Source organism: Impatiens glandulifera, chromosome 1 (assembly GCF_907164915.1).
Source record: "Impatiens glandulifera chromosome 1, dImpGla2.1, whole genome shotgun sequence".
Classification (NCBI taxonomy): domain Eukaryota; kingdom Viridiplantae; phylum Streptophyta; class Magnoliopsida; order Ericales; family Balsaminaceae; genus Impatiens; species Impatiens glandulifera.
Window position 1 is genome coordinate 5,305,589 of NC_061862.1, and position 21,877 is coordinate 5,327,465.

General features: G+C 32.0%; 2 protein-coding genes and 1 pseudogene across 3 annotated transcripts; 1 reads left to right on the forward strand and 2 right to left on the reverse strand.

Moving 5' to 3' along the window:
* On the forward strand, positions 1-5,527 carry LOC124920659 (GBF-interacting protein 1-like). 2 transcript variants are annotated; one of them, XM_047461202.1, is made up of 11 exons: positions 1-385; positions 982-1,025; positions 1,176-1,281; positions 1,426-1,555; positions 1,728-2,122; positions 2,223-2,387; positions 2,472-2,805; positions 2,888-3,191; positions 3,691-3,819; positions 4,183-4,650; positions 4,901-5,527. In XM_047461202.1, the coding sequence occupies exons 1-11, from the start codon at positions 223-225 to the stop codon at positions 5,207-5,209; spliced, it is 2,547 nt and encodes an 848-aa protein (XP_047317158.1). In that variant the 5' UTR covers positions 1-222; the 3' UTR covers positions 5,210-5,527. The 2 variants fall into 2 exon arrangements, with proteins under 2 accessions (XP_047317158.1, XP_047317166.1); XM_047461210.1 differs by having other exon boundaries at positions 2,891-3,191.
* A 7,445-nt stretch (positions 5,528-12,972) lies between these two features.
* On the reverse strand, positions 12,973-14,669 carry LOC124922683 (annotated as a pseudogene).
* A 4,596-nt stretch (positions 14,670-19,265) lies between these two features.
* LOC124922791 (9-cis-epoxycarotenoid dioxygenase NCED2, chloroplastic-like) lies at positions 19,266-20,981 on the reverse strand. Its single transcript, XM_047463499.1, has one exon. The coding sequence runs from the start codon at positions 20,979-20,981 to the stop codon at positions 19,266-19,268; it is 1,716 nt and encodes a 571-aa protein (XP_047319455.1).
* Between the last annotated feature and the right edge of the window lie 896 nt (positions 20,982-21,877).

A 21,877-nucleotide genomic window follows, 5' to 3' on the forward strand; every position in this document is an offset into this window, starting at 1 on the left:
CTTTGATTTTCTCTCTCTCTCTCTCTTTCCTTCCTTCCTTCCATTGTTCAATTTTATTTTGATCAAAATCCAAAACCCTTGAAATCTCGTCAATAGATTTTTCAAAACAATCACATCTGATCATTTCCATCGCTGCATTACCCTCGAGTTGCATTCCATCTATCCTCTTCCTTGCATACAATTTCACGTCTGTATTGATACACTCCGGTATTGCCAAAGAAAATGAGCACTCGCGGTTCTAGGGTTTCGATTCCGAACAGTGTTCGCAAGACGATCCAGCACATCAAGGAGATCACAGGAAATCACAGTGAAGATGACATATACGCAATGCTGAAGGAGTGTTCTATGGATCCTAACGAAACCACTCAGAAGCTACTTTTCCAAGGTTTCTCCTTTCCTCTGCTTATTCTTTTTTCCCTTTAAATTGATTTATGTTGTCCGTATGATTTCACAATCACGAATGATGGGTTGTGATCTGAATTGTCAAGTCAACTGGTTCCTCATGCATTATCTATTTTATTGTCCTTCAGTGTGATTTGTGAACCCTCCTATTCTCTGTTGTATTTTCGTTACTGTTCTGTTGGATGCACTGAATCTAGCTGGGATTTGATATTTTTGACATAATGTACATTTAGAACTCCATGGATTGAAATCTTATGTTTGTGGTAATCCTATAATCATGCACTGAAAGCAATCTGCATTTAGGTGGGATTTATCACAGATGAGTTTCTGTGGTGTATAGTTTAATACTTTTAGGTCGGTTCACATGTATACCTAGGCAAGCTAGTTTAATAAAGTGCTCATGTCATTGTTATTTATCTTTTATCATGGTCATCTTCCATTCTTGATAACTTTAAGTTTATGGTTTGTAGAAAAGCCATAATAACTCTGAGTTTGTTAGAAGTTATATGAAAATTTTGGAAAATGGTATTGTTTTTGGCTCTTTTTGAGGCAATTGATAACAGATTATATGATCTACAGATACTTTCCACGAAGTCAAGAGGAGGCGTGATAGGAGAAAGGAGGTAAAATATATTTTTGTAGTGACAATAGAATTTGTTTATTAAAAACATTCCAGGCAGATGAAAAGACTGTTGATATTTTCCTCATCTTAAGCTTGATGTTTATTGTTAGATCAGTATGGTCTAGTGCACTACTATTATCTTGTCTTGCAGAATGTGAACAACAAAGAATCCGGAGAATCGAAGTGGAGACCTGGCATACAAGGACGGGGGAATAGGGGAGGGAGGGGAAGCTATTCACCTCGTTATACAGCTTCTGGTAATTATGCTTGAAATATGAATCTTTTTGTACAATACTGTAGAGAAAATGCTTTTGAAGAAATTGTATCTTTATCATGTTCTATGATCTTTGTTTACTGCCTGATTCTATACTCAATTGAATGGCTTAATTGCCTCCTGGCAGATGATGTTGGTGGAAGGAATGCTCCTTTGGGAAAGGAAAATGGAACTGATCAGTTGGGAGAAAAGAGCGGGGGACTCTCAATTTTGCCTATCTCTCAATTGAAAAATAAAGATACAGTCACTGTAACAAGGTGCTAAGCTTGGCAGAATGTTCCATTTCTATTAAATGTTAGTTTATCTCTCAACTTATATTTAAAAAAACTGTTTTTCACATCTTTCCCTTTTCTTCTATGTATTCTTGTATTTCTAGATTTGTTTCTTAGAAATATTGGCAAATGCTAACAATTCTGTTACATGCTGCAGCTCTGTAACAGCTGTAAGTAACAGCCCTACTGTTGAAGATGCTATCCACTTGCCTTCAGGTGGTTCAGTCAATGAATTGGAAGGTCGATCAGCTGTTGAAATGAATAATCTGGTTAGTCCACCTATAGTAATTCCTCCAATTGACACAAAGCAAAAGTCCAGCACTACTGTGGCAAGCCATGAACTGCTGGGATTGGGATTGAGCAACAACTTGACTCCTAGAAATCAAGCATCTTCTTCTGGAGTCTATTTCTCTGCCTCTGACCCTGTTCTGGTGCCATCTCAAGACACAAGACTTCCTGGCTCCATTGGTGCAATTAAGCGTGAGGTGGGAAGCCAGCGAGCTCCTGTAGAACACATTTCAGTTGTCTCTCAAGAGAACAAACCAAATACTGGTTAGGATTTCCTAGATCTTTCCAATAATAGTTTAATTCAATCTTTCAGATATGTTTACATTTATATATTTTGTATATTTTTCTTATTTACACTGAACAGAAGCTTCTGAAGTAAGGAACTCCTCCATGCCTGAAAAGATGCCAGCTAAGTCTGTAAAGAAACAAGAGTCTGCTCAACTTCCACAGTCTCGTACAAGTACTGCTGTTAACAGACCTTTCTCTAACTATAACAGTAGGTCACATCAATCAACTGGTCTTGCTAAGGGTATACTTCATTCATGGTTTAATTTATAAATATATCAACTTATTGAGGTTTTTGACTGACTCGAATCTTCTCTTCTTGAAACAGCGCTTCCTGCTAAAGAGTGGAAGCCTAAGCATGCAAAATCTGGAGCCACTACTATGCCAGATGTTCATTCTACTGTAGAAAATGATGTCCAAGCTCAGGTTGTATGTCATGACCTTGATTCAAGTGAACCAGCAGCAGCTTCTGACGTGCAGAGGAAGCTAGAGGATTTGCAATTTCCACAGGGTTTGCATGTTATCATCCCCAATCATCTTCATGTTCCAGAAGACCTGAAAGTTGGTTTTGTGTTCGGGAGTTTTGATGTGAATTATGGATCCAAAACTGGCTGTGATGATGTGCCAAAGGCGGTTGAAGAGACAATAGAACAATCTTCCAGGTTTGTAGAAAAGTTTTTTTTTGTTTACACTAATCTGTTCAATATTTTGGCCCTTATCTATTTTGTGGTTTTATTGATTCAGCAGTATCCAGAATGCAATAGAGGCTTCTCAGGAAAGAGATTATGCAGATCAACCAGAATCACCTGAACAGGTGCAAGAAAGCTCGTCACCTGGCGAGATTAACACCTCATCAAATGAAGCCCCGGAGTATAAAGAGTCTGACCAAGAAGTCTCTCTACATCCAACAAGTCATCCATATCCTTTAATTCATACATCATCTGGCTACAATTTTGGTTACATGCCAACAGTGGTTGGTGGTCAGCTTCCTCCATTTGACAGTTCTGAATCTCAAGCACGTGATGTTCCTCACATACCAAGCTTTGTAGTAAGTTTCTTATCTCACATTATTTTTCACTATTCTGATTCTTTTGGAGCTTTTGTGTAGTTTTTTATTTTATTTAAATAAACCTTTTCTTATTTTTGAGAAAACTTTGTTTCAAAAAGTGGATTGTTCTGGTAAATGGCTAAAATAATACCTTTGTATTAATATTTAAAATATTATAAAAAAAATAAAGTGTAATTTGGTATTTTAGTTAATGATTTGAACAATGAAATGATTGATGACAGAATCAACAAGGCCTTGGTTGCATTCAGGACATGATATGTTGATTTCTTGGAATCAATTTCAATGAATTATTGCAACATTTTTTAGCTTGATACTTTCACTAATTTGATTTCTTGTTAGTTTTTTGAAAAGGTAAAACTGTATTAGAATATTATAATTTTATGAATGTGAGGAGCCTTCATTATACAGGGGTTACAGAAAAGAATAATGAAAAAAAAAAATACTTCTTTCATTTCTAAGTTTGAGTTTGTGATAATAGGCACCACAACCATTTGATCCAAGCAGCTATTATGGTCAGTTTTTTCGGGCTGGTGTGGACACTGATGGTCGCATTTCCCCTTTTCATTCAACTGGGCCTGCAGTTTTGACTTCTCAATCTTCTGCTGAGGTATGTCCCCCCAAAGAGATGTGTTTTTAAGCCTATCATATTGCCATCAATTTTGTTCAAAATAACAAGGTGAAAATTTTGAAGTTTATTGTAAACCTATTTGGAAACTGATATTTTCTCACAATCGCGATCTAATTGGAAAATTGTTCAAGCTAAAATCGAAAGAGATATTTTTTTGTTTGGTAGTAGATTGTTTTTCTTGATTATTGACTTCATTTGGTATACAAATTATTTGTGACAAATAGTAAAATGTGATAACAAATGTGACCAAATGTTTAATCTGCTTGATTCGACCAATAATACATGTGCATGTTAGATCTGCAATTGTTTCTAGTCAAAAGCTTTATCATTTATAGGTTGCAGGGAGGGAACTCGGTTGTTTTATCCATCACATCAGGCCCATCTTCTGTAGTGGCTGAAGCTACTGGCATCATGCAAAGTTCATTACCCGTGTTTCGACAACCGACTGGGATGCACTTAACCCATTACCCACCAAACTACATTTCTTATGGCCCTTACTATCCTCCATTTTACGTTCCTCATACATCTTTGCATCAGTTCTTCCCTCAACAACCTCAACTTGGAAGCATATATCAGGTGCCTCCTCTTGGGACAGCTAGCAAATATCCATTTTCACAATACAAGCCCGGAATTAATTCAGGGAATTCCAATCATGGTGGAGTTCCTATAAGTTTTGGATCATATGGGTCCTCACCGGTTAGTTTTATTAACCACAGTTCTGCTGCTTCCACATCTGCAAACTCTACTGTTGATGGAGATCTTACTGGACAACAGTATAAGGAAAACAATGTATACATCTCTGGACAGCAGGTTCGTTCTTTAAGCTTTAGCTCATCATATTTTGCCATTTTTTTTGTAAACATTCGTTAAACAGTAACTTGGTGTAACACATATTAAAAAAAATCATTCACAGTTTCTCTCTACGAGATCCCGATCATAAACCAAATTATTTCAAATGAGGCTGTTGAATTCTGATGTGGGCTAGGTTTCTTGTTTAAATGTTTGTTTATTTGGAGTAATATGTTAAGAATATAGGAAGCTGATTTTGGCTAATTGACAGACGGAAGGTTCAACATTGTGGATTGCTGCACCTGGGCAAGATATTTCAGGGTTGCACCCAAGTTCATTCTATAACATCCCTCCTCCACATGCTCAAATGAATTTAGCGCCAAATCAGGCTGGACATGGCACATTTGCTGGAATTTATCATCCTCAAGCAGTAACAGCAGCAGCACCAATTGTTCTTCCTCTTGTGCCACATTCTTCTCTGTCCATGGCTGCTGCTGCTTCTGTTGATATGGTGGCTCCCACTGCCCCCGATCATCAGCAGCCTCAGCATTCACAAACAAATTTGCCAAATAACTACTGAAGATGAGATTTGATTACAATGGACAGACAATGTTAAGTGGCTGACTACTATTGTTGAAGATTTTGGATGGTATATAAACCTCATAAAAGGTAGTGGAGAATTGGTAATAGTTGCTTGTGATTTCCTCCTTTTGGCGTGTCCCAGTTTAGGTATATTTAAGGTTGGTTAGGGTTTTCATGGGTGTCTCCTTACTTACCCCTGTAAAGAAGTGAATTTTTGCTAGCCGATAAGCAATGAATGTAATTATTAAGACTGTTGTAATTGATTCCAACTGAATCATCATTCAATAATTATACGAACTCGTGTGGATCTGATGGTGTGTGATTATAGAAAATATGAAGGTTAATGTTGTAATTGATTCTTAGTCTTTTTGTCATGTTCGATTCTTCTAACTATAAATTTAGGTGACAAATTCCAAAGACAAACAGATATGTTTGAAACCCTTTGTAATAATCGCCTGATTATGGAAGTACACTCTTATATATTAGTTGGTCCAGTTCATGAACACAGAAACAACCCAGATCAGAGCAGAGCATGATAAACAAGTTATTTAGTCTCCACCGGCGGCGAAGTAATAATCTATTGGATCCGAAACCAATCCCGACCCAGTCCCGGGCAGTGGAGGAGGAACAACAATCTTTGGCTCTGAAAATCGTCCATGTCGGGGGGAGGGCGGAATGTTACTACATGGCTGTGCCGGCGGCCAGGATCATGGAAAAGTACCCATCTTTTGTGCTTGCAAGGCCGGACGTGTTCAAACGGCCGTGGGAAGCAGTGGTTAGGCCTGAGGAGGTGTTAGTTCCGGGGCAGAAGATTCTGGTTGTGCCGCGTAGCACAGTGAAGAAGCTCAGGCGAAAGATCATGCGGCAAACAAGTAAAAAGACGTCGGAGCCACATTTAGAAGATGATGATGATGGTGTGGAGGGATCGAAGTCCAAGAGTGGGATTAGGAGGAAGAGGGTTAGTTTCATTGGCATTGATAGTGGATCAGACTCATCTTCTTCAATAATAATGGAGGTTAACCATGACAAAAAGGGAAAGTCTGCATGCAAAAAGATTTATTAGAGAGTTAGCTAGAGTTTGAACAAAATAATTGTTAAAAACACATTTTTTTTTTTAATTTATAAATTATGAATATATAAAAAATTAACTTGTAATATCAAATCCCATTCTAGCCGTTTTTTTTTAAATAAAATTAATAACCCATCTATTTAGGATGTTCATTGGTTTGATTTCATTTTTCATTTATTTAAAAAAAAATTATTAGACAATTAGATTATTATTATTTTTAAAAATTAAGATATATAAGGCTTTTTTTAGACAATAATATTTTTTTTTTAACATAAACTCAACCCAGACACAGGGATCCTTAAAAAGGAAAAAAATTGAGCTAAATCATTTAAGGACTATATTAGATTTTTTTTTTGTCAATTTAAATACAAAATTATTATATATTATTATATGTTTTTATAACATACAAGTTAAAAAAATAAAATAAATAAGAATAAATTTTTTCTTGAATAGGACACTACAAATTTTGGGGTGACAATTAAGACCTACATATACAAATAAGACAGTTCAGTAATGACAAAGTCGAGCAAATACTTAGTTGACAACAATCTAAGTTGGAATAATTTTTTTCTTGACGAGGACATTCCAAATTTTGGAGCGGCAACTGTGACCCTACATATACAAATCAGACATTTAGTGATGACAAAGGCCGAAAATACGTAGTTGACACTTTTACTTCCATTTAATATGTTTTAAGTAATAGTTGAACTTGTAACTTTGATCATTTAAGAATCACTCATTTCAATAGACTACTCTATTGAATTATAGATAACTTTCATTATATTAATGTAGATGAATACAAAATAATAAGTATGTCCAAAATAAAATTAGAATAGTGAATTTATTCCACACTAAAAAAACAAAACAAAATAAAGTGTTTTTGTTGAATGTTTTGAACTGAATTTAAATAACACAATAATAACCTTTAAAAACCATTTTAGTTAAAATGCCAAATACATTTGATTAATTGAATAGAACCAACCATCAATGTAATTGAATTGCAATGAACTATAAGTTAGAAGTTTATTTTATATTTAATTGTATGAATTTTATTTATGAATTAAAATCACTTAATTAATTATATATATATTAAGATGAAGTTTTTTTTAATTGAATTATAATGAATTATCTACTCTTCTTCTAAATGTTTTTTTTTATGTATAATAAAACTTTGATTAGATTTTAAATAAAAATATATAAATATATTATTAATAATTTTAATAAATATTAAATTAAATTTAAATAATTAATAGGATATAAAAGAGAGATATATGAGTTAGTATATAATATATACTCTAATTAAATAGATTTATTTATAAATAATATATAATAATATAAGTTGTATAAATTATTGTTTTTTTATTATTATAAAAAATGGTTTTATATGATTTATAATGTCCGTTTAGTATATATTAAATATAGTATAATAATAAAAAGATAATTTTATCATTTTAAATAATTAAAGTAAAAATATTAATTTATAATTATTTTTATATAATTAATTAATTATAATATAAACTGTAAATTATATTTATTTAATTTAAATATTATTTAATAATTATAATAAAATAAATATAATATATATAATAAACAATATTATTTATAATCTAATTATAATATAATAATAATAATTAATAGAATTATCATGATAATAATAAATATATTTTTTAATTATAAAATTATAATATTGAACTATTTAAATATATATATATATATATAATATTAAATAAAATATATTTAATAATAAGTTGTATATAATAATGATATTAATAAAGACTAGAATGCAAATTAAACTAAAGTGGTATAACGAAATTGTGTATATAGGTGATTAATTACAATTTTATATAGCAAATATGAAATAAAAATGGTATAGGGATATAATCTTATACCAATAATAAAATCTAATAAACACTATATTAAAATGTTGAGTAAACTTGAATATTTAGATTAACAAAAAAATATATTATGAAGTTATTGTTGAAGACAACTTTAAATCTAAAAGAGAAGGATAGCATTTAGTCTATTTAACATTAATTAATACATTTGGGTTGTTTCTACATTGATTAATATAGTTGTTTCTACATTGATTAATATATATGGGTCATCTCTAACATTAGGTAACGTATTTGGGCAATATTTAACATTGAGTAATGCAGATAGGCATTAACTAATGTATTTGGGTCATCTAGTATTGAGTAATGCAATTGGACATTGACTAATGCAATTATGTCATCTTTGACAAAAAGTAATGCATCTGAGTCATTTAGCATTGACTAATGCCTCTAGGCGATCTCAAGCATTGATCAATGCATCCGGGTCATCTTAATTATTGACTAATGCATTTGGGCCATCTCTGAAATTGACGAATGCATCTGGTCAATCTACATTACTAATGCATTTAGGCAATCTCTAGCATTAAGTAATGCATTTGGGCTATATTAGCATTGAGTAATACATCTGGGCATTAACTAATGCATATTGGTCATCTGGTATTGACTAATACATATGGACCATCTCTAGCATTGAGTAATGCATCTGGGCCATCTTGCATTGACTAATACATCGGGACCACATTTGGCATTGACTAATGCATATAGGCCATCTATAGCATTGTCGAATGAATCTGAGTCATTCGACATTGGATAATGCATCTAGGTCATCCGACATTGACAAATGCATTTACGCCATCTAACATTGATAGGTGCATATGGTTCATCCGACAATGAGGAGTGCATCTGAGTCATTCGGCATCGACGAGTGCATCTAGGCCATCTGAAAATAAGGAGTGCATTTGGGTCATCCGACATCGATGAGTGCATATGGGTCATCCAAAATCGATGAGTTCTTATGGGCCATGCATCATCGATGAGTGCATTTAGGCCATCCGACATCGATGAGTGCATCTAGATCATCCGCTATCGATGAATGCATCTGAGCCATCCGACATCGACGAATGCATATGAGCCATCCGACATCGACAAATGCATATGGGTCATCCAACATTATTGAATGCATATTAGCCATTCAACATTGACGAATCCATCTGTTAAGTTGTCTTAAGACAACTTTGGATCAGAGAGATATGAGATAGAACATCACGGGCATTGACTAATGCATTTCGGGCATTTAGAACAATTCAAATCAAGGTGGAGATATTTTAGAGACTCCAAAACAAGATATTGATGTTAACTTAGTTGAGACTTATTTAAAGGTGCAACTAAAAGAACTTTAAAAAAGATAAAGTCTTTGCCATAGTGCATCGTTTTTAGTCTCAGTTTTGTATCTATTAGGGTTTCAGGGAACCGAGTGTTATATAAACTTGTGTCATAACCCTAGTCTATCATGATGTAATATATGTTCTAATCTCCTTAATAATAATCTCTTTTCTGGGTGGACGTAGCAAAGTTTTACCTCGATGAACCACATTAAAATCCATGTTATTTTATTGCTTACATCATCTCTCGTATTTCCGTTACAACATAAAACACTATATATTATATAATTTTTATTAAACTAACAGTGTTATACATTCAAGTACTACCTACCAATCGTATTATTATATATAAAATAATTTTCGGCCATTCAAGAGACCACATACTCATTTTTTGATAATATTATCTCTCTCAAATTCTCTCTTTCGTGTATTTTTAATTAAGCTAAGTTCTCTACTATCAATTTATCCAACTTTTCAATGAGAGTTGTTCTTTTGAACTCATTGATTGTGAATCAAGTGTTATTGTCAAATTCGTTGCATAGTCAAGATCGGCCCTAGGGTAAGCCCGACAAGCCCACAGGTTAGGGCAACTTACTCCCTAGGATAGTCAACTCTCTAGGGCAGTCCACTCCCCAGGATAGTCAACTCCCTAGAGCAGCTCATTTAATAAAAAATAGGATTTTAATTTAAATTTATTAAATATTTAACATAATATTGTGTAGCCTAGTGGTTAAATATAAAGAAAAAAAAATCATTAAGGGTTTAAATATCATAAAAACACTTTTGTAACAATTTGTTTTAACTAAAATTAAAGGATAAAAAATAACTCTACATTTTTTTACATGGGGGCAGCTCAATTATCGGGGTCGGCATTGTGCGTAGTGATTACAGAGTTGAATCACTACTAATTTCGTTCGTTGTACAATAAATGTCTACATTTTATTTTGGTGATCTTATTTTACTTATATTGTACTTCATCGATTTATATATATATATATATATAAATATATATATTAGTTTGAACACAAGATAACTAAAATGTTTAGAGAATAAAAAAGAGGTAATTTCTTTGACTAATTTGATGTGAAGAAATAGGAAAACGATGACAAATTAATTCCATATTTGTTCTCTATCCTAATTATTATTAATAATAAGTGCATGCATTCTTTTCTTTTAACTCAAGTCTGTGGGCACTGGGCAGGCCTTTCATTTTTTTTTTTTTACTTTTGATGGTATTCAAATAAAGAACGATTGTGGTTGATCGACATTAAGACAATTCAGGAAAAAGTGACAACTCAAAAAATGGCTATAGTGAAATTTGGAGTTGCATGCATTGAATTTTGAATGAAGATATTTATATTAATATTATATTTATTCTTCTTCTTACTGGTGTCAACTAATATTAAACGTGTCAATTCCTTTGAAAAGTCATCAATGATTGATAATTAGCCATCATAAAATCAATTAAGGGGAAACCAAATCATTGTTATATTCAGACCAACAAGTTATCTTTACTAAATTATTATACTCGGTCAGCTTTAGATAAAATATTATCTTTGACACGAAAACAAAACAAAAAAAAGAGTTAAAGAATTTTGAGTTTAATGTAAAAAAAGAAAAATTAATTAGAACTAGGTAGATTGAACTTATATTTACTTTACAATTTGTTTACTAACCATTATAACATTAATGCAATATATTAGTGACCCTAACTAATGAGCTTCCCCAGAAATGTTAATATATATATTTTTTTTATTTTAACAAATATCTTATATCAATAAGTTATTTTCACTAGTAGATATAAATTATTTTTATATTTGTGAGTGACTGAATTTTTATACCTAATTAATTAGAGGAAAAAATAGCTTTTGACCTAATTAATTAGTTTTGTCTGTAGTTTACTAATTGTTTTTGTTTTTTGGATGGTTTGACCTAATTTATTAGTTTTTGTCTATTAGGTTTACTAATTTTTTTTTTTTTTGTATGGTTTGACCTAATTAATTAGTTTTTTTTGTCTATTAGGTTTATTAATTGTTTTCTTGTGTTTTGACCTAATTAATTAGTTTTTGTCTATTAGGTTTAATAATTGTTTTTTTGGATGGGCTATCTTTTCCCTAATATTTGTATGCTTTAGTTTATAGGCTTGTTGGGCTTACTCTAGAATTGTAAGATTGATTTTTAAGGGAACAAATATCATGTATTTGATCTACATTTGAAACGTCTTAAGTTGAAGTGATCATATCATGTTAAAATCCTCCATTCAAACTAAAATAAAATTGAAGTAATAAATTATTAAACAAAACATTGATACATAAAGTTTTGGTTTGTATTTTTTTTGTTGGGCTTAAACTTAGTACAACTTTTATATATTTGTCATTTATTAGAGTCCTACTTAAGGTAATCATTGATGAAGCTCTTTTATTTTTTAATTTAAATTTGATTATAACTATATAATTGGAGAAATTGGATATCTCAAATATTGATTTTGTTGAATAATTATTTAAACTAATAAGATTCCTATCGCACACATGGATACAAATTTAAACAAAATAAATTTAATAAAAAAATTATAATAATATATATTAAATGTTTAAAATTCCACGAATAATATATTAAAATAAAAAATAAAACACTTTCATCCTACATTTTATTCACTTCCGTAAAACAACTCATTTTTTCACATATTTTATCACATATTTTTTCTTAATGAACTTCTCATCTTGTGACATTACACTCTCACTTTAATAAATCAAATATTTGATACATATTTTTAACATTTAGCATCGTGACCTCACACTTTGATCAATCAAATATTTAATTCATATTTTTTAAACACTTTCAATTGTTACCGGCCTATTATTCCTCGATAAATCACATCTCAATCACACTTGGTTAAAGGGTTATACTTGTTTTGTTAGGTTAAAAGTTTAAAACATACCTATATCATTTTTTATTTTATTTTTAACCGTTTTAAGTTTATGCACTTTTAACCGTGTTAAGTTTTGGGCGGTTTCAACCTCATATTGATTTTGTTTGATAATTATTTAAATATCCGACCTTATATATCTAATAAATTATTATTTTTTATATTTTAAAACAAACAAATAAATAAAATTAAGTAAAATACCAATATAATAACAATTTATTAAACAAAAATGTAAAATTTAAGTTGGTATTCTTTAAAATTTAATAATTAATCATAACATTAACTAAAATATTATATACCCACCTTAATAACTAAGTTAGAGTCTATTTAATGGAAAAAAATGGTTAAAAATAAATAAGTTAAATGAAATGAAAGAAAAAATATTATTACAATCTCAAGTGTATAATATAACAATATATACAAAGTACAAAGTCTCTCAATACTATAATGCATGGTTAGGGAGATCTTATCAGTCAATTTCTATATAATTACCAAGACTAATTAAAACATACACAATAATGTATAACCTAAATTGAAAAATAATCTTATTAATTATGCCTGACCAGATAAATCCTTTTCACTTATGAAAGTGCCATGGAAACCATATGGAACTCTCGATGGAAGCTCCACAGTAGCTTCAACCTCCATTGTCACTGCATTTACAATCTCAAGCTCTGATTTCCATGTCTTTTCATTATGAACAAATGTCAATATGTATCCATCATCTTCAAATAACCCATCTTCACTATGAACAAACATTGGCTCCCCACCAAATCTCTTATCACCATAATAGTATTTCTTCACCTCGCCGGAGAAAAGATCAACTTTTGCAAAACCACTCACTTTCGGCCATGGCTCTGCAATTGCTAAGTATGCGAATTGACTCTTTCTTCCTAACAATTTCTTGTTCACCATTCCAGCTTCAAGGTTTATAGAATCGGTTTCATTCATGATTTCCCGCCGGGTTGATTTTCCTGTTTTCATATTAAGCCTGATTTCTGATAACACACTTTTCAAGCTTTCATCACATTCGTTAAAGATAGAGTCTGCCGGTGTCATGCAGGATCCAATCACTATAACCTCTTCTGTCTCCGGTTCCTCCCATGCATTCCAGATATGAAAACAGAAACAATCAGGAACCTCGATCCAACGAACTTGTTCTCCTCCATTGTCCGCGTTCTTATCCAAAATTCCAAATCTTGATATCTTTTTATCATTATAAACCACCGGAGATCCACCACGGATCATTTCAGGTAACCTGAAAACCACATTCTGATCTGGGATTACCACGAAATTCTCAGTAATCGCGAAATCATGTATCGTGGTCGGCTCCGGTAATGAAATCTCTACATCAGGGGATTTCTCACCAGACGGTGAAACTTTAAAATATCTAAGATAAGGTTTCTTAATAACATCATAGCTTAAAGCAAATAACTCCCCAGAAACAGGGTCGACTTTCGGGTGAGCGATCATAGTGGTTTTAAGTTGCCCTGAGAAATCATACCTCCCAACGGTTTTCAAATCGCCGCGATCTGTAACATGAACATGGTACGGTAAATCATCTTCTGACATAGCGAGTAAACGCCCGTTAAAAAAGACCAAACCAGCGTTAGCAACGCCAGCTCCACGTCTATGATCCAATAAACCAAACAACCCTCTTGAGTAAAACAACATCAAACGTGCAATTCTCCAATCGTTTTAGGGAAAATGGGTCGTCCAAATGCCTTTTCTTGAACGAAACGTTCAGTTTCAGTGAACCTACAAGCATAGCTAACAGACCCATTCTCAAACGTAACAGCATGAACCATACCGTCCCCGTCGAATAAATGGTGACCGGCAATCGGTTCGAAGAGAGGATTAGCACCGTTACGAACGTACACACCTTTAATACAGTTGGGTATTTGACCAGTAACAGAGAGGTTTCGTTTAACGGGCTGCTCCGGTACTGGTGCAAAATTCCCCTGGATTTGAACACGTGGGTCGGTTGTTTTTGACATAGGATTCTCCTTCTCACGTGACAGAAGCGAGTTTTCTGCTGCGTCGAGTATTTTGGCGGCGGCCTTCTGGAAGATGTTGAATCGAAATTGGGTATCAATGGAAATGTGTAATTGTTTAGGGCATGCATTAATGGTGGGGAATTGGATTTGGATAGAGGGAATAATCTTGAAAGATGAATTAGAATTACATGAGGAAGTGATCATTCTTTTAGGATCAAGAATGGAGGTGGGAGATGAAGAAAAAGAAGCCATTTCTGAATTCTGATTTGAGTATTTTTTTTTATAGTGTTGAACTCAATTAGTTGAATAGAGTGATCATTCTTTTAGGATCAAGAATCGGGACCACCTTTGGCATTAACTAATGCATATAGACCATCTATAGCATTGTCGGATGAATCTGGGTCATTCGACATTGGATAATGTATCTAGGTCATCCGACATTGACAAATGCATTTAGGCCATCTAACATCGATAGGTGCATACGGTTCATCCGACAACGAGGAGTGCATCTGAGTCATTCGGCATCGAAGAGTGCATCTAGGCCATCTGAAAATAACGAGTGCATTTGGGTCATCCGACATCGATGAGTGCATATGGGTCATCCAAAATAGATGAGTGCATATGGGTCATGCATCATCGATTAGTGCATTTAGGCCATCCGACATTGATGAGTGCATCTAGGTCATCCGCTATCGGCGAATGCATATGAGCCATCCGACATCGACGAATGCATATGAGCCATCCGACATCGACAAATGCATATGGGTCATCCAACATTAATGAATGCATATTAGCCATCCAACATTGACGCATGCATCTGTTAAGTTGTCTTAGGACAACTTTGGATCAAAGAGAAATGAGATAGAACACCATGAGCATTAACTAATGCATTTCGGGCATTTAGAACAATTCAAATCAATGTGGAGATTTGTTGAGTTGCCTTGAATTGACTGGTGCAAGGAAATAGAATATTGAACAAAAGAAAACTATATCTTTTGGTGTATAATCTTGGTATAAGGAAATAAGATTAACATAAAATAAAATATGATTTTTTGTTATGGTAATACAAATATAAAAATATTTTGACAATATTTTAGAGACTCTAAGACAAGATATTGATGTTAACTTAGTTGAGACTTATTTAAAGGTGCAACTAAAAGAACTTTAAAAAAGGTGAACTCTTTGTCTTGAGTGCATCGTTTTTAGTCTCAGTTTTGTATCTATTAGGGTTTCAGGGAACCGAGTGTTATATAAACTCGTGTCATAACCCTAGTCTATCATGATGTAATATATGTTCTAATCTCCTTAATAATAATCTCTCTTCTGGGTGGACATAGCGAAGTTTTATCTTGATGAACCACATTAAAATCCGTGATATTTTATTGCTTACATCATCTCTCGTATTTCCGTTACAACATAAAACACTATTATATAATTTTTATTAAATAATTTTTATTAAACTAGTAGTGTTATACATTCTAGTACTACATACCAAACACTACCAATCGTATTATTATATATAAAATAATTTTCAGCCATTCAAGAGACCACATACTCATTTTGATAATATTATCTCTCTCAAATTCTTCCTTTCGTGTATTTTTAATTAAGCAAGTTCTCTACTCTCAATTTATCCAACTTTTCAATGAGAGTTGTTCTTTTGAACTCATTGATTGTGAATCAAGTGTTATTGTCAAATTCGTTGCATAGTCAAGATCGGCCTTAAGGTAAGCCCGACAAGCCCACGAGTTAGGGCAGCTCACTCCCCAAGACAGTCAATTCCCTAAATATGAAGAAAAAAAATCATTAAGGGTTCAAATATCATCAAAAACAATTTTTTAACAATTTGTTTTAACTAAAATTAAGGGATAAAAAAATATTCTTACATTTTTCTACATGGGGCAGCTCAATTATCGGGGTCGGCATTGTGCATAGTGATTACAAAGTTGTTTAGAGAATAAAAAAGAGGTAATTTCTTTGACTAATTTGAAGTGAAGAAATAGGAAAATGAAGACAAATTAACTCCATATTTGTTCTCTATCCTAATTATTATTAGTATTAAGTGCATGCATTCTTTTCTTTTAACTCAAGTCTGTGGGCACTGGGCAGGCCTTGGTTTTTTTACTTTTGATGGTATTCAAATAAATAAAGAACGATCGTGGTTGATCGACATTAAGACAATTCAGGAAAAAGCGACAACTCAAAAAATGGCTATAGTGAAATTTGGAGTTGCATGCATTGAATTTTGAATGAAGATATTTATATTAATATTATATTTATTCTTCTTCTTACTGGTGTCAACTAATATTAAACGTGTCAATTCCTTTGAAAAGTCATCAATGATTGATAATTAGCCATCATAAAATCAATTAAGGGGAAACCAAATCATTGTTATATTCAGACCAACAAGTTATCTTTACTAAATTATTATATATACTAGGTCAGCTTTGGATAAAATATTATTTTTGACACGAAAACATTAAAAAAAAAAAAAAGAGTTAAGAAGTTTGAGTTTAATGTAAAAAAAGAAAAATTAATTAGAATTAGGTAGTTTGAACTTATATTTACTTTATAATTTGTTTACTAACCACTCTAACATTAATGCAATATATTAGTGACCCTAACTATTGAGCTTCCCTAGAAATGTTAATATATATATATTTTTTATTTTAACAAATATCTTATATCAATAAGTTATTTTCACTAGTAGATATAAATTATTTTTATATTTGTAAGTGACTGAATTTTTATACCTAATTAATTAGAGGAAAAAATAGCTTTTGACCTAATTAATTAGTTTTGTCTGTAGTTTACTAATTGTTTTTGTTTTTTTTGGATGGTTTGACCTAATTTATTAGTTTTTGTCTATTAGGTTTACTAATTGTTTTTTTTTTTATGGTTTGACCTAATTAATTAGTTTTTGTCTATTAGGTTTCTTAATTGTTTTCTTATGTTTTGACCTAATTAATTAGTTTTTGTCTTTTAGGTTTAATAATTATTTTTTGGATGGGCTATCTTATCCCTAATATTTGTATGATGTAGTTTATGGGGCTGGTTGGGCTTACTTTAAAATTGTAAGAGTCATTTTTAAGAGAACAAATATCACGTATTTTGATCTACATTTAAAACGTTGAAGTGAAAGTTATGCCATGCTAAATTCATATATTCAAACCAAAACAAAATTGAAGTAATAAATTATTAAACAAAAACATTGAAACATAAAGTTTTGGTTTGTAATTTTTTTGTTGGGCTTAAACTTAGTACAACTTTTATATACTAGCATTTAGCCCGTACATTTGCACGAGTAATAATATAAAAAACCGTGAAAAAAATTACGGATAACATTTTTAATTTTATTTTTAACCGTTTTAAATTTATGGGTGGGTCAACACATAATCCGACCCAAGTATCCATTTACTCAACATTATTATATATTAGTTAGTTAAAAAGTTGAACTTATATCAATATTAAAACGTCCCGCATTTATCAAATTTGGTGTTTGAATTTAATATATAAAGTCTTTGTACCCTAGTTGGTTAAAGAGTTGTACTTGTTTTGTTAGGTTGCAAGTTCGAAACATACCTCTAGCATTTTTAATTTTATTTTTAACCGTTTTAAATTTAAAAACGGGTAAACCCACAATCCGACCCAAGTATCCAAATTAACCACAGCTCTCGACCCGGCAATTCGGACACTTTAAAAATTAAGCATCATTATATATATATAGATTTGTCATTTATTAGAGTCCTACTTAAGGTAATCAATGAAGCTCTTTTATTCTTTTTTTTTTCTAATTTAAATTTGATTATAACTATATAATTGGAGAAATTGGATATCTCAAATATTGATTTTGTTTGATAATTATTTAAACTAATAAGATTACTATCGCACACATGGATACAAATATAAAAAAAATAAATTTAATAAAAAGATTATATTAAAATAAAAAATAAAACACTCTCATTCTAAATTTTATTCACTTCGGTAAAACAACTCATTTTCTTACATATTTTATCACATATTTTTTCTTAATAAACTTCTCATCTCGTGACATTACACTTTCACTTTGATTAATCAAATATTTGATACATATTTTTAACATTTAGCATTGTGACCTCACACTTTGGTCAATTAAATATTTGATTCATATTTTTAACCACTTTCAATTGTTACCGGCCTATTATTTCTCGGTAAACCACATCTCAATTACACTTGATTAAAGAGTTGTATTTGTTTTTGTTAGGTTAAAAGTTTAAAACATATTTTGTATTTGTTTTTGTTAGGTTAAAAGTTTAAAACATACATACATAATTTTTTATTTTATTTTTAACCGTTTTAAATTTATGCACTTTTAACCGTGTTAAGTTTTTGGGTAGCCAACCTCATATTGATTTTGTTTGATAATTATTTAAATATCCGACTTTATATATCTAATAAATTAATTTTTTTTTTATATTTTAAAACAAATAAATAAATAAAATAAAGTAAAATACCAATATAATAACAATTTATTAAGCAAAAATGTAAAATTTAAGTTAGTATTCTTTAAAATTTTAATTATTAATCATAACATTAACTAAAATATTATTATATACCCACCTTAATAACTAAGTTAGAGAGTCTATTTAATGAAAAAATTTTGGTTAAAAATAAATGAAATGAAATGAAAGAAAAAATATTATTACAATCTCAAAGTGTATAATATAACAATATATACAAAGTACAAAGTCTCTCAATCATATAATGCATGGTTAGGGAGATCTTATCAGTCAATTTCTATATAATTACTAAGACTAATCACAACATACACAATAATGTATAACCTAAATTGAAAAATAATCTTATTAATTATGCCTGACCAGATAGATCCTTTTCACTTATGAAAGTGCCATGGAAACCATATGGAACTCTCGATGGAAGCTCCACAGTAGCTTCAACCTCCATTGTCACTGCATTTACAATCTCAAGCTCTGATTTCCATGTCTTCTCATTATGAACAAATGTCAATATATATCCATCATCTTCAAATAACCCATCTTCACTATGAACAAACATTGGTTCCCCACCAAATCTCTCGTCACCATAATAGTATTTCTTCACCTCGCCAGAGAAAAGATCCACTTTTGCAAAACCACTCACTTTCGGCCATGGCTCTGCAATTGCTAAGTATGCGAATTGACTCTTTCTTCCTAACAATTTCTTGTTCACCATTCCAGCTTCGAGGTTTATAGAATCGGTTTCATTCATGATTTCCCGCCGGATTGATTTTCCTGTTTTCATATTAAGCCTGATTTCTGATAACACACTTTTCAAGCTTTCATCACATTCGTTAAAAATAGAGTCTGCCGGTGTCATGCAGGATCCAATCACGATAACCTCTTCTGTCTCCGGTTCCTCCCATGCATTCCAGATATGAAAACAGAAACAATCAGGAACCTCGATCCAACGAACTTGTTCTCCTCCATTGTCCGCGTTCTTATCCAAAATTCCAAATCTTGATATCTTTTTATCATTATAAACCACTGGAGATCCACCACGGATCATTTCAGGTAACCTGAAAACCACATTCTGATCTGGGATTACCACGAAATTCTCAGTAATCGCGAAATCATGTATCATGGTCGGCTCCGGTAATGAAATCTCTACATCAGGGGATTTCTCACCAGACGGTGAAACTTTAAAATATCTAAGATAAGGTTTCTTAATAACATCATATCTTAAAGCAAATAACTCCCCAGAAACAGGGTCGACTTTCGGGTGAGCGATCATAGTGGTTTTAACTTGCCCTGAGAAATCATACCTCCCAACGGTTTTCAAATCGCCGAAATCTGTAACCTTGACATGATAAGGTAAATCATCTTCTGACATAGCAAGTAAACGCCCATTAAAAAAGACCAAACCAGCGTTAGCAACGCCAGCTCCACGGCTATGATCCAATAAACCAAACAACCCTCTTGAGTAAAACAACATCAAACGTGCAATTCCAAAATGACCGTGCAATTCTCCAATCGCTTTAGGGAAAATGGGTCGTCCAAATGCCTTTTCTTGAACGAAACGTTCAGTTTCAGTGAACCTACAAGCATAGCTAACAGACCCATTCTCAAACGTAACAGCATGAACCATACCGTCCCCATCGAATAAATGGTGACCGGCAATCGGTTCGAAGAGAGGATTAGCACCGTTACGAACGTACACACCTTTAATACAGTTGGGTATTTGACCAGTAACAGAGAGGTTTCGTATCACGGGCTGCTCCGGTACTGGTGCAAAATTCCCCTGGATTTGAACACGTGGGTCGGTTGTTTTGGACATAGGATTCTCCTTCTCACGTGACAGAAGTGCGTTTTCTGCTGCGTCGAGTATTTTGGCGGCGGCCTTCTGGAAGATGTTGAATCGAAATTGGGTATCATTGGAAATGTGTAATTGTTTAGGGCATGCATTAATGGTGGGGAATTGGATTTGGATAGAAGGAATAATCTTGAAAGATGAATTAGAATTACATGAGGAAGTGATCATTCTTTTAGGATCAAGAATGGAGGTGGAAGATGAAGAAAAAGAAGCCATTTCTGAATTCTGATTGAGTATTTTTTTTTTTTATAGTTTTGAACTCAATTAGTAGAATAAAAGAAGGTGGCGGACAGAGAGAAAAGAATGAAGAATTGAGGAGAATGGGAAGGATATATGTAGAGGAAGGAATTACAAGTCCAAGCCAGGTGTTGATTTTGGGGAAGACCAATAATATGGGGTAGAAGAATGTTGAATAAATAAATGGGTATTTTTTTTTAAGTGTGGCACGAGACGGTTTTGATTTTGTTAATACGTAATCAAATCGATTAATTAATTAATTTATTAATTTAGCATATGATTATTATAATGATGGATCATATACTAAGGAAAGGAAAAGGTGAAGACCGTTGGTTGGCTAATTCTCTTTTTTATCATCAACTGTTATTATTTGACTAGTCTCTTTAATTAGTCTTTTTGTATCTAGCCATTAATCAGAAAGTGTACGTGGCTATTATCACTTTTAAGAGACTTATCACAAATATAAATCTTAATTAAATAAGTGCTCAAAATTATATGGTTTTTACTAACTTTAAATTGTTTGGTATAAAACTCTAATTACACCATTTTAGTAATGGAAGACTTTGATAATATTTATATACGTGGAATTCTTATGATGAGACGTGAATTAAAAAATGTTCTATTATTATAATTCGTATGTGAGTATGTTAAATAAGTTACTCACATATTTTTACATTGTGGAGGGTGAATATTATTTGAATTCTTTTGTGAAGTATTACTATAATACATTGAGTGATATATATTCGAGTCTTCAGTGATGGTTAGAAAGTTTGGATTGATGCAATTAATATGATAGATTTACATATTTGGTTATCATCTCAATTATTTTCTGATAGAGTATATGGTTATAGAGAAATCGTCAAACCTTCAATAAT

Excerpts from the sequence above, each read along its gene's own strand:
- LOC124922791 (XM_047463499.1), bottom strand. The coding sequence starts at position 20,981 with ATGGCTTCTTTTTCTTCATCTTCCACCTCCATTCTTGATCCTAAAAGA.
- LOC124920659 (XM_047461202.1), top strand. The coding sequence starts at position 223 with ATGAGCACTCGCGGTTCTAGGGTTTCGATTCCGAACAGTGTTCGCAAG. Across the intron at positions 1,026-1,175 it reads GGCGTGATAGGAGAAAGGAG|AATGTGAACAACAAAGAATC; the intron begins GTAAAATATATT and ends CTTGTCTTGCAG. Across the intron at positions 2,388-2,471 it reads ATCAACTGGTCTTGCTAAGG|CGCTTCCTGCTAAAGAGTGG; the intron begins GTATACTTCATT and ends TTCTTGAAACAG.